Source organism: Camellia sinensis, chromosome 7, assembly GCF_055761805.1.
Source record: "Camellia sinensis isolate YWXY chromosome 7, ASM5576180v1, whole genome shotgun sequence".
Taxonomy (NCBI): domain Eukaryota; kingdom Viridiplantae; phylum Streptophyta; class Magnoliopsida; order Ericales; family Theaceae; genus Camellia; species Camellia sinensis.
The window spans coordinates 84,503,213-84,518,153 of record NC_138967.1 but is presented as its reverse complement, the minus strand read 5'-3'; the positions used below and the strand labels follow the sequence as shown (position 1 = coordinate 84,518,153).

The 14,941-nt window shown below is 36.3% G+C and overlaps 1 protein-coding gene across 10 annotated transcripts in view; it reads right to left on the bottom strand.

Annotated features, from left to right (window-relative positions):
- Nucleotides 1-14,941, bottom strand: part of LOC114274732 (putative E3 ubiquitin-protein ligase ARI7) — a 114,237-nt gene that overhangs the window by 50,950 nt on the left and 48,346 nt on the right. For 6 of the 10 annotated variants that reach the window (XM_082878372.1, XM_082878373.1, XM_028216708.2 and 3 more), the window contains exon 12: nucleotides 7,229-7,300. The exons of the other annotated variants lie outside the window; for them this stretch is intronic. In XM_082878372.1, the coding sequence (XP_082734498.1) occupies nucleotides 7,229-7,300 (72 nt within the window). The remainder of the gene's footprint in view (nucleotides 1-7,228; nucleotides 7,301-14,941) is intronic. 10 annotated transcript variants of the gene reach the window in all.

Genomic DNA, 14,941 nt, shown 5'->3' with positions numbered 1-14,941 from the left:
TTTAATTAAAAGCTAAATACAATGGAATATTACATAAATAATGTATTCGATACGCAAATCAAGAATCAAATTGAGAGAGAGAACACAACTGCCCCAATCAGTGGTAAAACCCCTAAGGGCTAGAGAGAGAAACCAAACTCAACTCTAATCACAACGTATATTCTTTTAATCAAAAGCTAAATACAATGGAATATTACATCACCTATTTATAGACTTCAACTAATAGGCTATTTAAAAGACACTTAACCTATTTATTCTACTACATCATGTAGGTCCCTTATAGCTCATCGTATATGCTGTATAACCGCTTTAGTGACCTGACTCTTCTTCACAATAGATCGAACAATATTTGGCAACCATGGCATTGTTTGGTCATATTCTCACAGTGGTCACTGTCAACACTTTTGGCTTCAATGATAGTAGAACAACTTGTGATCACAGCAATGGTTTTCAGTCAACGTTGGAGTCTATTTACGATGGTGACAGTCCAGACACAATGCTATGAAGAGATTCATAATGGTGAATGACACGAATCAGCGGATCGGCGAATCGAAGTTTTTCTTTGATACCAAAATGTTGTAGAACCAAAAGAGAAGAAAAAAGAATAACAAGAAGATATGGCACCCACTCTAGGGTTTTCTCAAAAAAAAATATAGGGTACGTTTGGTTTGGTATTGAGAGAGTAATTTTCAAAAATTGTCTTGGGGAGAGAGCTTAGAAATTTTTTGGTTTGTTTGGTTATGAATTTTGAAAGTAATTTTAGAGTTTGGGAGTTTGGAATGATTTGATATTTTGTTGTAATTGAGTAGTTGTGTGTGAGAGAAAAAGTGATTGAAAATGAGAGGAGAGAGAAAAAGTGATTGATGTGTAAGAGAAAGAAAGTGATTTTGAAAATTGTTTTGGAAAAATTACAAACCAAACAAGTCTTTTAGAAAAAAATTTCCAAAATCACCCTACAAAGCCAAACCAAACATACCCATAATCTCTCAAATTTAATAATTATTCGTTCAAAGGAAAATATTCTTGTTCTACAATCTCTCTCTCTCTCTATATATATAAAACCTACATAGCTAATAAGGAAAATTAAAGAAACAAGAAATAACTAATTCGGGAAACAAAATCTCCTAAAACTTCTTGGATTCCACTTGATGTGTCTTGCGCTTATAATAAGTCTTCAGTCCCTTCCTTTTCTTGATCCTATGTTACCTGGAACGTGGATCGTTCAAACATCGTACGCCACATGCTCTAAGATGTGGTACGATACAGGTAGACTTAATATATATTTACACTTAAGAATTTAAAGTATTTATAGAGTATAACTATTAGGCATCCAATAAAATATATATATTATTTTTTATGTTCTTGTCTTTCCATGACTTAAATCACGTTAGATTTTAGTTCATTATATTTTATTTTTTTCCTCCTAAGGTAACATTCAAAGAAACATATTGGAAAAAACTTTTGGGATGACTTCAGATCACTAAATTTTCGGTTTTGGAAAGAAAGTGCACCATGTTTCGGAACGTGCATACCAATACTTAATTCACAAGGGTATTAGCATTTTTGGTAACACAGTCTTCATTCCCATCACTATTACGGTTTAGGCCCAATATGTTTTTAATCTTTTCCTCTCATTTTTTTTTTTTAAAAAAAAAATCATAATGTATCTTCTAATTTAAGGTTAAAGTAAATTGCAATATGAATTTATCTATGGCTATTTTAATGAAATAAATATACTTTAATATTACATGGGTGAGGTCAATTAAACCTAATGGTAAAAAAAAATAAAAAAATAAAAACACTTTTTTGAACAATAAGCATATATACCTTTTAAAATGCTTTGGGTTAAAATAAAAGATTTCAAATAATTCTTTCTTATTATTGGATCATTGTTACTTATAAAGGTATGTATGGTTATCAAATATCAACATCGTTGTTAAGTTATTGTTCCTTGTAAATTAAAAGTTTGTCTTCATTTACTTTCTTTATTAAGAAAGGTTGATAAGGAAATACCTAAAAAAAGGGAAAAAGTATGATGGTAATATTACATAGGAACCTGCGTTAACTTCTTACCTATGAGACCCCGTGATCATCATTCAAAACGACTTTTTCATTGATTTAACATCTTATATTTGTAGGATATATTTAACATTCAAGTGTGTTGATATATTTTTGTAAGTAATTTATAAAAAGTAACCGAATCTTTACGATTCACGATTCGATTCAATTTAGTACAAAGCCATTTTGATTTACGATTTGAAAACTATGCTCTTGAGTATTCCAACTGACCAATAACTTTGCCTTAAGCACGGACACTTCTATGGAGGAAGCATGTCGTGTCCGACATGCACTCTTTGGACACTCCTAAAAGCGTGTTCGACACTTCCACTTCTTCAACATGTCTTGATTAAAAAATCAAATTCATAATACTTCGGACTCTTTTGCAACACTTCTTGAAGCCTCCAAATACGTCTTATATGATGAATCGCTTCATTTATAACAATGTTCTCCATTCTTCACAACACTTTATGCATCCTAAAAATATGTTTAAAAACATTTATAAGATGAAAACATTATGTATACTAAAATGTTTTTTGCATTGTTCAGAATGTAATTGCTACGTAAATGATATTTTAATGTTTAATTTATGAAATATATAACTTTTTAATGTAAAAAAGTCTTGTGTTACATTTTTTTTAATTACCCTTGAATAAATTAGTTATGTATATGTCATATTATAAAGTTATAAAAATACAAAACTTTAACATGTCCCAAGCGTGTCGTGTCCTGCATTCTTTTAAAATCAACATGTTGGTGTGTCATGTGTCCGTGTTTGTGCTGCTTAGGCTCTGCCAATATTAGGATATAACTTTAAATTTGAATCATAAGGTGTAACAAGGGTGCACTATTAAACTGATTAAATTTCATAAGAATTTTCTTAGGACATGTTTGTTATCCTGATTCATGGGTGGGATTGGCTTAGGATTGAAGTGGACCCCACGTATACCTTGTTTGTTTGGTTTATGGGCTCTAGGATTATCACTCCAAGGGGATTGTTAGTCCTACAAAGTGGTGGGATTGGGATGCCTTCAATATAGGTGGGATTGACAAACCAATCCCACGACACAGTATTCAAGGCATTTTTTTATTTATTTATTTATTTATTTATTTATAGCGTGTTTGTAAATTTCTTGTTTTATCCCCTCACTAATCATCTTCCATATTATCATCAAAACAAAACACACTTTTACTTCATTCCCTCACTAATAATCCCCTCACTAATAATCTCTTCACTAACCATCCCCTCACTAACAATCCCATCCAACCTAATCCGTCAAACAAACGTGGTCTTAATATATAGGGCGACTAGGTAAGGATCAAGTTATTTTTTTCTCTTTTAATCCTTATACCCAAAATTACAACTATGCCCATGTCTTTCATATTAAAACTAGAAGACACGAAATTTTTAATACTTTCAATGACATCATTATTAGTACCAAAAACAAGCATGTCATCTACACATTGTCAGTAAAATTACTGTACACACTTATCAAATTCATGTATCCTAAAACCGTTTGACATTATAAGCTTGTCAAATTTTTAAAGTCATTGTTTCGAAGCTTCTTTCGATCCATATAGTGCCGTGATGAGTTTACACACCTTGTGTTCTTGTCCTTGCACAACAAATCCTTCTGATTGTTGCATATAGATTTCCTTATCTAGCTCTCCATTTAGGAAAACGGTCTTTACATCTGTTTGATGGATCTCAAGCTTGTAGATTCAAGCTAGGGCAATTAACACTTTGATGTAGAGATTCTCGTAACAAAAGCATATGTATCAAAATAATTGATACCCTCCTTTTGAGGAAATCCCTTAGCAACTAATCTTGCTTTAAACATGCCAATTGTGCCACAACTTTCATTTTCCTTTTCAAAATCCATTTACAACCGATTGGTTTGCATCTAGATGGAAAATCAACAAGTATTCAAGTATTGTTACCTATTATAGAATCCATCTCATAATTTATTACTTCCATCCAGAAGGCAACGTCTTGGGACTTCATTAACATGTCCTAAACAAGCATGCCACAATGACAGAGAATCAACAACGTAAGCAGAAATAGATCTATTATTATTTAGGGAAAATTACAGGGGGAGAGGGAAACAGTTGACCCTTGTAACAAAATAAACTTGATATTTTAATTGTCATTTAAACATAAACTTTTGATTCGATTTCAATTTAAGCCATCTACCTATTTTCGTTAAATAAAATGAAGGGAAAAAAATGATGTTTTAGTCATTAAACTTATCGAAAAAGTGTATTGTAGACATTTTATGTACACCTACATTGAATTTAATGACTAAAATATCATTTTTTCGTCGATTTTACTTAACAAAAATAGGTTGATGGTTTATCTTGAAAACAAATCGAATAATTAGGGTTTAAATTGACAATTAAAAACTCATAATTTAATTTGTTACAAGGGTCAAACTATAGGGTTTTTTTGTGAGTAACCCTATTATTTAGGAAGGGAGAGAGAGAGAGAGAGAGAGAGAGAGAGAGAGAGAGAATTGCATAATTGCTTTATGAATTTTTCCGATGATGAATGGCTAGATTCGCAGCCTACTTATAGGCCTAGATGCACCTAATCAGATGGGTCATGTCCTTTAATTGCACCCGATCAGATCTGACTGTTGGATCAATCATCTATGGTACAGATCTATTTCATACCAAGGGGTTACCTTCACTGGAGACACCCAGTCACAATCGGGTGCCATCAGATCTGTCAAATCGCATTCTTCTCCAATCAACAAGTATGATCAAACCGCTCCAAATCAAACACATAGCCGTACGATCGGTTGGTCGACTCACCACCAATGCACTGCACGCCACTACCACGTGAAGCTAACTGTGCAGCATGTCATTCTTGCCATGTTGGATCCATTTCCGTAGCAAATAAAAAAGTGCCTCCATGGCGCCACATGCCGATGGCATCTGTGCCAAGTGCAAAGTGGCCAATCAAAGCGCCACACAATGCACACCATGCGCGTGTGTGCAGATGGTGCAATGCATCATTACCATCTTTACAATGTGAGTGCATATGCACTAGCATCCATACCACAATTCCATATTCCAAGGAAAACTTCATGTTGTTTTTTATTAAGAGCGCCATTTTTTCCTCTCTTTCCAATGTGGGACAAGTTCCCAAACTTGTTTCAAGCTTTCCAAAATAAACAGGGCTTTGAAAATACCCATAAAACTATAATTTAATTTTGAAAATTCCCCAACAATCTGAGCTCAGCCCAAAAGCCCAAGCCCAATCCTTTTAAAAATAAGCCAACTCTTCCCAATCTCCGCTCACATAGCCCAAGGGGCCTGAATATGAGTTTCGTCACCCTGAAGAAGGCATCAAATCATATTCACCGGGCAATATACATATATACTGTTTATTTTTCTAATAAAAAAAATTCAAAACACAAATAGAGCCAACAAATAGCTGATCTTCTTCATTTCCAAAACACAATATGAGAGAGAGAGATGAGAGCAGGGGATAAAGAACAAATGACCAAACTGGTTCTTTGCTTTTATGTATATGCATGTGTCTATATCATATTATTTAACGTAATTACTAACTTGTGCAACACATGTGAAGTGCTTAGAGCCCATTGAAGTAGCTCTCTCAACCTTAAAAATTGCAGCAAAGATGGAATTTATATTGCGCATGAGTTGTGACTGCGTTATGTGATATTTTCTTTCTTAATTTCATGATATTTTTCATGTGTAATCCAGTTACATGATAAAAAAACCATTCCTCTGCACTGCATGGATAGTTGAGACAAAAAATACAGGTCTCGGAGTAACAAATTCACCTGGCTTCTATGTCTATCAAGTTTTGTATGATAGTGCCTGCATAAAAACCTATTTGTTATATAGTTTTAATTTGGTTATTTCAACATGTTATACATAAAAGGACTTGTCAAATATATATATATATATATATATAGAATCAGAGTACATAGGACTTACCAAAAAAATAAGTACATAATAGAAAATATAATTTTTTCCGTATATTTGACCAATATCCATGCTACAATCTAAGCACATAGACAATCAGATCTGTATTTCGTTTTTGCTCCCAGTTTTTATGCCAAATTTTTCATTGTAGCCTTTCATGAATGATACTATATACCCATAAGTATAGCGTACTTCTTTTGCTGTCCCATATTTAAAACTATAAAAAAAGGGATATATTGTAAATATCCAAAAAAAAAAATTCAAATATTGAGGATATCATTTGTGGTTTGAAATTTAAGACAAAATTAAACTTGCAGATGTTTAAGTATACATAAAATTAAGCTACTTTACAACACTATCACTTTTATTTCCTACAAAATATTCCATCTGTGTGGCTGTATAACATGGTCATATGTAAAGACATAATTTCCTGCCATATTCACCTTTTATTGTGAAAGCAACAATGTTACCTCCAAAAGACAAGGATTAAATAAATTCCTTTCATGCATCTCCCTCATTATTCCCACATAGACACTTGCTTTTAAAAGCTCAACTAGGGTAAGTACAGTTCCAATACACAAAAGCACAAACATAGGCAAGCTGCAAGGGTGATTAATTTGAGCCTACCAATAACAAGTAATACTAGAGGAGTTATAGCATAAGGCAGCATGAGTAGGATTTCACAACTTCAAAAAACATTTCACTGCTTACAGCAATACAGGGAAAACAGAGCTTTAATTCCCTTTAGCCATTATATGCCTAGAGATATAACTATGTACTTGCCAAGCGAATAGTAGGAAGACTTGGAAGGCATTTGAATTATTTTCTCAAGTCTACACATTTCTACTAGTCATTTAATTGTGCAAATAATCGCATAAAAGGCATTGCCAAGTAAAAAGTTTATCTTGAATTTCACAACCCTCAAAACTTCTTTCCTAAATGTTTTGTCGTTGCATATATATACATATATAAGAACTTCTAATTCCATCAGGTAATCAAAGAAGCCAAGAGAAAGTAAAAAATTGGTGTATGATTGGTAAATAATGTTCAAGTGAATTATTTGCTAATACAATTCTGAACTTAGTCATAGCAATACATGTAAATTATCTTTATCTTTTGCATTTGCAAATTAATACTTTCCTCAAAAGTTTCATTATCTTGTCCCAATACTAAAAATAAATGTATAAAGTAAAGCAAGGATATTAAGACTTACCTGTAGCCAGGCCTCTATAATGAACTTAAGCTGTGACTCAGGTTGGGACTGTTTGTCGCTAAGCTTCTCAAGCTGGGAGGAGAGATTTTTTTTTTTTTTTTTTTGGGGGAGGGAGGGGAGAGAACAAAACAAAACAAAACTCATAAGATACATCAACAAAATTACAAAAATAGTTGTAACACCTATGAAAGATTGAGGTGTTTGAAAGATCAGTTTATCAATTGTAAGAGGTAAAGAGACCGTCCTATTGCATTGTATCAACTATCAAGGGTTGTGCACCCATGGATCTGTTGGTTATGTGTTACTGAGAACAGTAGTACTGAAATCTTTTCTGTAAGTACACATTAAAGAACAAGGAAGAGAACCCTATGTGCTCTCATTCTCTCGTTTCCTCACAACGCTGTTTCTCTGCTCTTCTCTTCACTTTCCCTTTTCATTCTTTTTATCTTTTCTATTATGTGTTTGAGGGTAATAGTGTCATTGTACTTAGTCCCTTATTATTATAAATACATATGTTTAGAGAGGTAAGAAACCTAATTAGGTTTTGCACCACCTCCTTCTAGCAAGTCTCGTCTCTCTCTCTCTCTCTCTCTGTCTCAACTATTATGCTCCAGTCTACATTACACGGACTCTTTAAAATTTCGGAGGTACCCGTGCCACGAGTGCGGGATACAGCCGAGACACGGCTTTTTACAAATGGATACTGCTATGTTTTGCCCTAAATACAAAAGAAACAAAAGGGGATAGAGAAAGGAGAGAACCAGTCTTCCTCGTCGATCTCGTCTTCTTCTCTATCAATCTCATCTTCTCTCTCAGTTGATCTATCTTCTCTTTCCTCTCCTTCTCCTTATTCTTCTCTCTCAATCTGTTCCCTCTCTCTCTCTCTCTCTCTCTCCCCCCCCCCCCCCTCTCAACATATAATAAATAAAATAAATCACCTAATTATTTAAAAGAAATCTAATTAAATCAGTGCTTTGCATAGGCCTACTGTCCTCACATGGGCCGGATCATATATATTCTGGTAAGTAACCCACAATTACAATTGTTGTTGGTAATGTTGGAAGTTTTTCTATTGGGGCCACCACTTACACTGAGGTTGGGATGTTCATGTAAAGTGCCCTAACATGCTGTGTATAACAGAGTGGGGCCGCTGTGTACCATTGTGGGCTGCAGATGTTAGCTTGGTGTGGGCCATCCTTATGGGGTGTTTGTTATCTTAAAAAACCTATAAAATAAAACATCAAATTTTTATTTTTTATTTATTTTAGCATAATTTGTTATTCCTTATTTGTTATAATTTTTTATTTATAATATATATATACGTACGTCAATTAAAAACAAAAAAATAAATTATATAGATAAATTAAAAATATTATCAATAAAAATAATACATAAGATAAAAAATAATAAATATATTTAAAAAATAACTATTTAATTCATCTTCATATAATAAATATATTTTTAAAATAACTATTTAACGTATTCCTATACCCGTATCCACATTTAGATCCATATCCACGTATCCTCGATTTTTAGTTTTGAAGTGTCTGATTCCCAAATACGCATACGCACCTGCACCTGATACCCACACCCGAGTCTGGGTAACGTAGGATCCAGTTTTAACTTGGTATCAGAGCAACGATCTTATTTTCCTTTTTCCTATTTTTATTTCTTAATTTTTGGGGTTTTTTTGTTGTTTTCCCCTTGTTCTTGATTGATAATGTAACAATAACTAAAAATAAAAATAAAAACACTACCACTATGGTCGACTAGGGCAGCAGAATCACTAGAAAAAATTTCAAAATTTTTTACTTTTTGATTGCCTATTTTTTCGATTTTTCTTTATTTTTTGGAAAAATAGGCCCATTTTTTCGATTACTTCATTCTGGCGGTGTTTGGTTCGATTCAATAGCTGGGTCCTCTACTATAGGTGCCACCGACTAGATGCGTGGTGGCCTTCTTTAGCTCGTTTGATGATTCTAGATGGTTTTTTATTTTTTTATTTTTTTTAGGCTTCCCTATGCTTCAGTTGATGTTTTTTGGGTATTCACCTTGTGTTTTTGAATTTCTGCTCCAATGTTGGTATTTTTTTGGCCCTATTTTGTTGCGGTTGGGTTGTGTTTGTTGGGAAATATTTTCTCTTGAGAGATTTCTTCGACTCGTTGCGGCTATCTTGGTTTTTTTTTTGGTATGCTAGCCCAGTTTTAGGCCATGGCCGATGATGGTAAGACCCCTGTTAGTAGCAAGGGGAAAGATTCAGTTCCCTCTGTCTCTTTTGGTGATAATTCTTCTCTTCGGCTTACTTCAGTCAAGTTGGATGGCACCAATTACCTGGTTTGGTCACGCTCTTTTCAATTGGCTATTACTGCTCGTGACATGTCTGGTTACATCAAAGGAACTATTAAGGCTCCCAAGGTGGATGGACAAGCCAACACAAGTGGCATAAGGAGAATGCTCGTCATGACTTGGCTTATTAACTCTATCCATTTCAATATTAACCACTCCTTTGTTTTGATGGATACTGCTCCTGAGATATCGACAGTTGTTTCTCAGATGTATTCCCAGCGTGGCAATGATACCCAGGCCTATGAGTTGCAGAATAAAATACTGGAGTTTGATCAAAAGGATAGGTCCCATGCCGACTGCTATGCCGAGTTAAGTAGTTTGTGGCAAGATCTCGACTATTATCAGAACATCTAGGCTGTGTGTTCTCAAGATGATATTACCTTTCAACAGATGGTGTCAAAGGGGAGAGGGTTTATGATTTTCTTGCTAGTCTTTAACATTGTTTATAATTAAATTCGTGTTCAAATTCTTAGCCGAGATCCTTTTCCCACTATGTGTGAGATATATGCTTATGTTTAGTAAGAGGAGAGTAGGCGTAGTGCTATAGTTCATCAACCTCTCCAAAATCGCTCTACTCTAGTTTTTTCTTCTGCCCCAAAGGATGGCCCTTTCTCCAAGTCTGGGGGTAAAGCTACTAGTGTTGATCGTGGTCATGTTACCTATGACAACTGTCAAAAAGACAGGCATGATAGGGAACATTGTTAGAAGTTAAATGGTCGTACTCCTCGAGGCCGAGGTGGTGCTTATAGTGGGAGTGGACGTGGTGCCACTATTCGTTCTCATGCCAATCTCTCTAAGTCTTCTGCCAGCACCTCGGGTGATTCTGTCACACTTTCCCATGATGAGTTGCACACTCTCTGGCATCTAATGGCTCGGCTTGATTCTTCCTCTGTCCCTACTTCTGATCCTCCCTCTACTTCCAACTCTTCTTCCACAGGTATTCCTATGAATGCCTGGAGTGCTTCTTCTTATTCTTCTTCTTCTTCTTCTTCTTCTTCTTCTTCTTCTTCTTCTTCATATCCTTGGATCATTGACTTCGACACTACTAACCACATGGCAGGTTTGTCTCATCTTTTCCACTCTTACTCTCCTTGTTCTAGCAAGGATATAGTAAGAGCTGTTGATGGGTCTTTATCTTTTGTTTCTAGGACAGGCTTCCTCTATTTCTATTTCTATTTCTTTTGTTCTTCATGTTTCCCAATTCTCTCCTAATTTACTCTCTGTTAGTCGTCTTACCAATTCACCAAATTGTTCCATAACCTTTTATCCTTCTCATTGTGTTTTTCAGGAACTGGGTACGAGGAGAACGATTGGTAGTAGTAAAACACATGGGGGCCTGTACTTTCCGGATGCTAGACTTTCCTCCCTTAGACCTTCTCACCAGGCTCTTCAAGCGACTGGCTCTTCCGCCCTTACTCTGTTACATCAAGGTCATAGGCATTTAGGACATCCCTCTATTTCTGTTTTAGACAAACTTTTTTTTACTTTAGTAAAAGATTGTCATAGGAATAATTTTTATTGTGATGCTTGTGAGTTTGCTAAGCATAAACGTTCTTGTTAACCTCCAATTAATAAAATAAATCCTTTTCCTTTTACAGTTATTCATTCTGATGTATGGGGTCTCTCTCATGTTATGTCTGTGTCTGGTTATCGGAGGTTTGTCACTTTCATTGATTACTATTCTCGTGTGACTTGAGTTTACTAACTCTTGACCCAAAATGAAGTTTTTTCTTATTTTCAGACATTTCATGAGATGGTGCTTACTCAATTTGCTACCCGTATTAAAGTCCTCTAAAGTGAGGATGGCACTAAATATATTGATGGTGTGTTTCGGGCATATCTTGAAGCCTATAGTATTCTTTATCAAACCAGTTGTGTTGCTACTCCTAAATAGAATGGAGTTGCCAAATGGAAGAACTGTCATCTTCTTGAGGTTGCTCCTACTCTCACGTTCACAATACATGTTCCTAAACCATATTGGGGTGATGTGGTCCTTACTGCTACATATCTTATCAACTGCATTCCTTCAAGTATCCTCCAGTATCAACACCCTTTTGATCTTCTTCCTCACACTTCTGTTCACACTGTTTCCCTTCCGCCTAAGGTGTTCAGTTGTGTTTGCTTTGTCCACTTTCTATGGATGTTACTTTCTGTGAGTCTGACTTATTCTTCTAGGGATCATCTCTCCAAGGGAAGGTTTCTACTCCATAAGAGATTGATTCCCGGACTCTACGTTTTTTCCTTCCACTTCCACTGGTTGTGAAGGGGAGAGTGAGCCATGTAGTGAGGAGAAGATGATTCCTTGTGTTCAAGGGAAGTCTAGTCAGTTGGATAGATCAAATCTCAAGAGCTACTCTCAGCAACAAAGGGAACATGTGACCGATGTGCTGCCATGCCAATCATCTCCGTCTTCGATTTTAGGCAATGAGTCATTGGTTACTAATTCTACTGTCCCTAATTCTCCTATCCCTGTTAGTGATGTTCATAAAGTTGATGACTCAAATCTTCCTACTGCTATTAGGAAAGGAGTTAAAACTTGTACTAACATCCTGTATCTCATTTTGTATCATATAATTCATTATCTCCATCGTAGCATGCCTTTGTTTCGTCTTTGTCTTCTGTATCTATTCCGCAAGGTTGGAAGGAAGCACTTAGTGATCCGAAGTGGAAAAAGCTATGGCAGAGGAGATGAGAGCACTGAGTAATAATGGCACTTAGGAGTTAGTTTCTCCACTAACCAGAAAACGGCATGTGGGGTGCAAATGGGTGTTCACAGTTAAGCAAAAAGTTGATAGGACCATTGATAGATATAAGGCAAGGCTAGTTCCTAAAGGGTTCACTCAAATTTATGGTATTGACTATCAGGAAACCTTTGCTCCAGTGGCCAAGATGAATTCCATTCGTGTCCTTTCTTGTGCAACAAATCTGGGATGGGCCATTACAACAATTGGATGTGAAGAATGCATTTCTTCATAGGGATCTAGAAGAAGTATATATGGATGTTCCTCCAGGTTTTCCTTCTCCAGCCACTGAGGGAAAGGTTTGCCAGTTAAAGAAGGCCTTGTATGGGTTGAAGCAATCTCCTAGAGCTTGGTTCAAAAGGTTCCTTAAGGCAATGCTCAAATTTGGGTGTAAGCAAAGCCGTGCAGACCATACTTAGTTCATCAAACGGTGTGGAGATAAGATCACTATACTTATCGTTTATGTGGACGACATAGTGGTAACAGGCAATGATGAAGAGAAAATCTCTAAAGTCAAAACTCAACTTTCTAGGGAATTTGAAATCAAAGATCTTCGTCCCTTATGGTACTTTCTTGGAATTGAGATTACTAGATCAAAAAAGGGCATTTTTATTTCTCGAAGTATATCTTGGATTTACTTGAGGAAGTAGGCATGCTAGGATGCAGACCAGCTGATTCTCCTATAGAGGCTAATCACAAGCTCAGTAGTGACGGAGATCATGTGGACAAGGGAAGGTATTAACGGCTTGTGGGAAGATTGATATACTTTTCTCATACCAGGCCAGATATTGCATATACCGTTGGCGTTGTTAGCCGATACATGCATGATCCTCGGATGGGGCATTTGGATGCAGTTCATTGGATCTCAATGTATTTCAAATCAGCACATGAAAAAGGCATCTTGTTCTCCAATCATGGTCATTTAAGGTTAGAGGCCTTCACCGATGCAGATTGAAGTGGTGCTATTGATGATATGAGGTCTACCACAGGCTATTGTACATTTGTAGGAGGAAATTTGGAGACTTGGCAAAGTAAGAAGCAGTCAATTGTTGCCAAATCGAGTGCAAAAGCGGAGTATCGAGCCATGGTGCACGGCATTTGTGAGTTGATGTGGCTTAAAGTGTTACTGGCTGACCTATGATTGTCGAGTGGTGCTCCTGTGCGACTGTATTGTGATAATAAGGCCACTATTAACATTGCTCAAAATCCGGTTCAACATGATAGGACTAAACACATCGAGATTAATCAACATTTTATCAAGGAGAAAGTGAATAGTGGCACCATTTGTTTGTCTTTTGTTACATCTAAAGATCAGCTAGGTAATGTGTTTACCAAAGGGTTAGGGAGTAAAGTGTTTCATCCTATTGTATTCAAGCTGGGCATGAAAGATATCTATGCACCAACTTGACGGGGCGTGTTAAGTTATGTGCTTGAGGGTAATAGTGTCATTATTTTAGTCCCTCATTATTTTATTTTTATTTTTTATAAATAATCAAACTTTATTAGAAAAGCATCAAGACGATGCAAAGAATACAAAGAAAGAAATTACAGCCCACACCGGGCTCAACAAAACTAACTAATCAAATCCTCCACAAAGTCTACAAAAGCTAAAACATCAAGATCAACCAAACCCGTAACCCAACAATGCGACACCATGAGAAGCCTGCTTTCTAACCAAAGAACTGAATGACACATCCTGAAAAACACGCCTATTATGCTCCAACCAAACCAACCACAACAAACAATGGGAAGCAAGTAACCAAGCCTTTCGACGCCTCTTACCCACCCTCGACCCACCCCAACTCTATAACACACCCAACACACCCAACACAGACCCTCGCTGCACCCAAACCAACCCAAATAAAGCAACAATCAAACTCCAGAGCCGAGACACAACTGGGCAATGAACAAGCAAGTGATCCACCGTCTCTGCATCCCCACAACACATACAATACCAATTGACCAACACATGCCGTCGATGAATTAAGTTGTCAATAGTCAAGATATGGCACAAAGCAACTATCCAAACGAAAAAAACTACCTTAGACGGTGAACCCACCGCCCAAATATTCTTCCAAGGAAACACGACAGCATCACCCCCTACAAGCACCCCATAAAACGAGGACACCGAGAAAACCCCTCTAGATCTCGCACCCTCCCACACCAAAGAATCCACCCCATCCCCCCCCCCCCCATGCTGCAACCCATACAAGAAACCGAGAAGGTCCACTAATTGGTCCAACTCCCAATTCCTACACATCACGTCGAAGATGAATATTCCAAACAAAAGACTCCTAACTGAAGCAACCAGCCCCTTTGCATCAGCTGCAATAGCATATATCAATGGAAACAAGCACCCCAAAGACGCCTCACCACACCAACTATCTTGCAAAAAAAGGACTCGATCCCCCACCCCCACTTTGAACTGAACCCTATCATAAATATGTATGTTTAGAGAGGTAAGAAACCTAGTTAGGTTTTGTGCCTCCTTCCAGCAAGTCTCTTTTCTCAAAGCAATAAAATTATCCAAGGGCTATTTTTTGGACTAGCGAATACATGAAAAAAAATAATAAAAAAAATAAAATAAACCAGCTCTCCCAAATCAATTTTGAGAGCCCTTTCACCC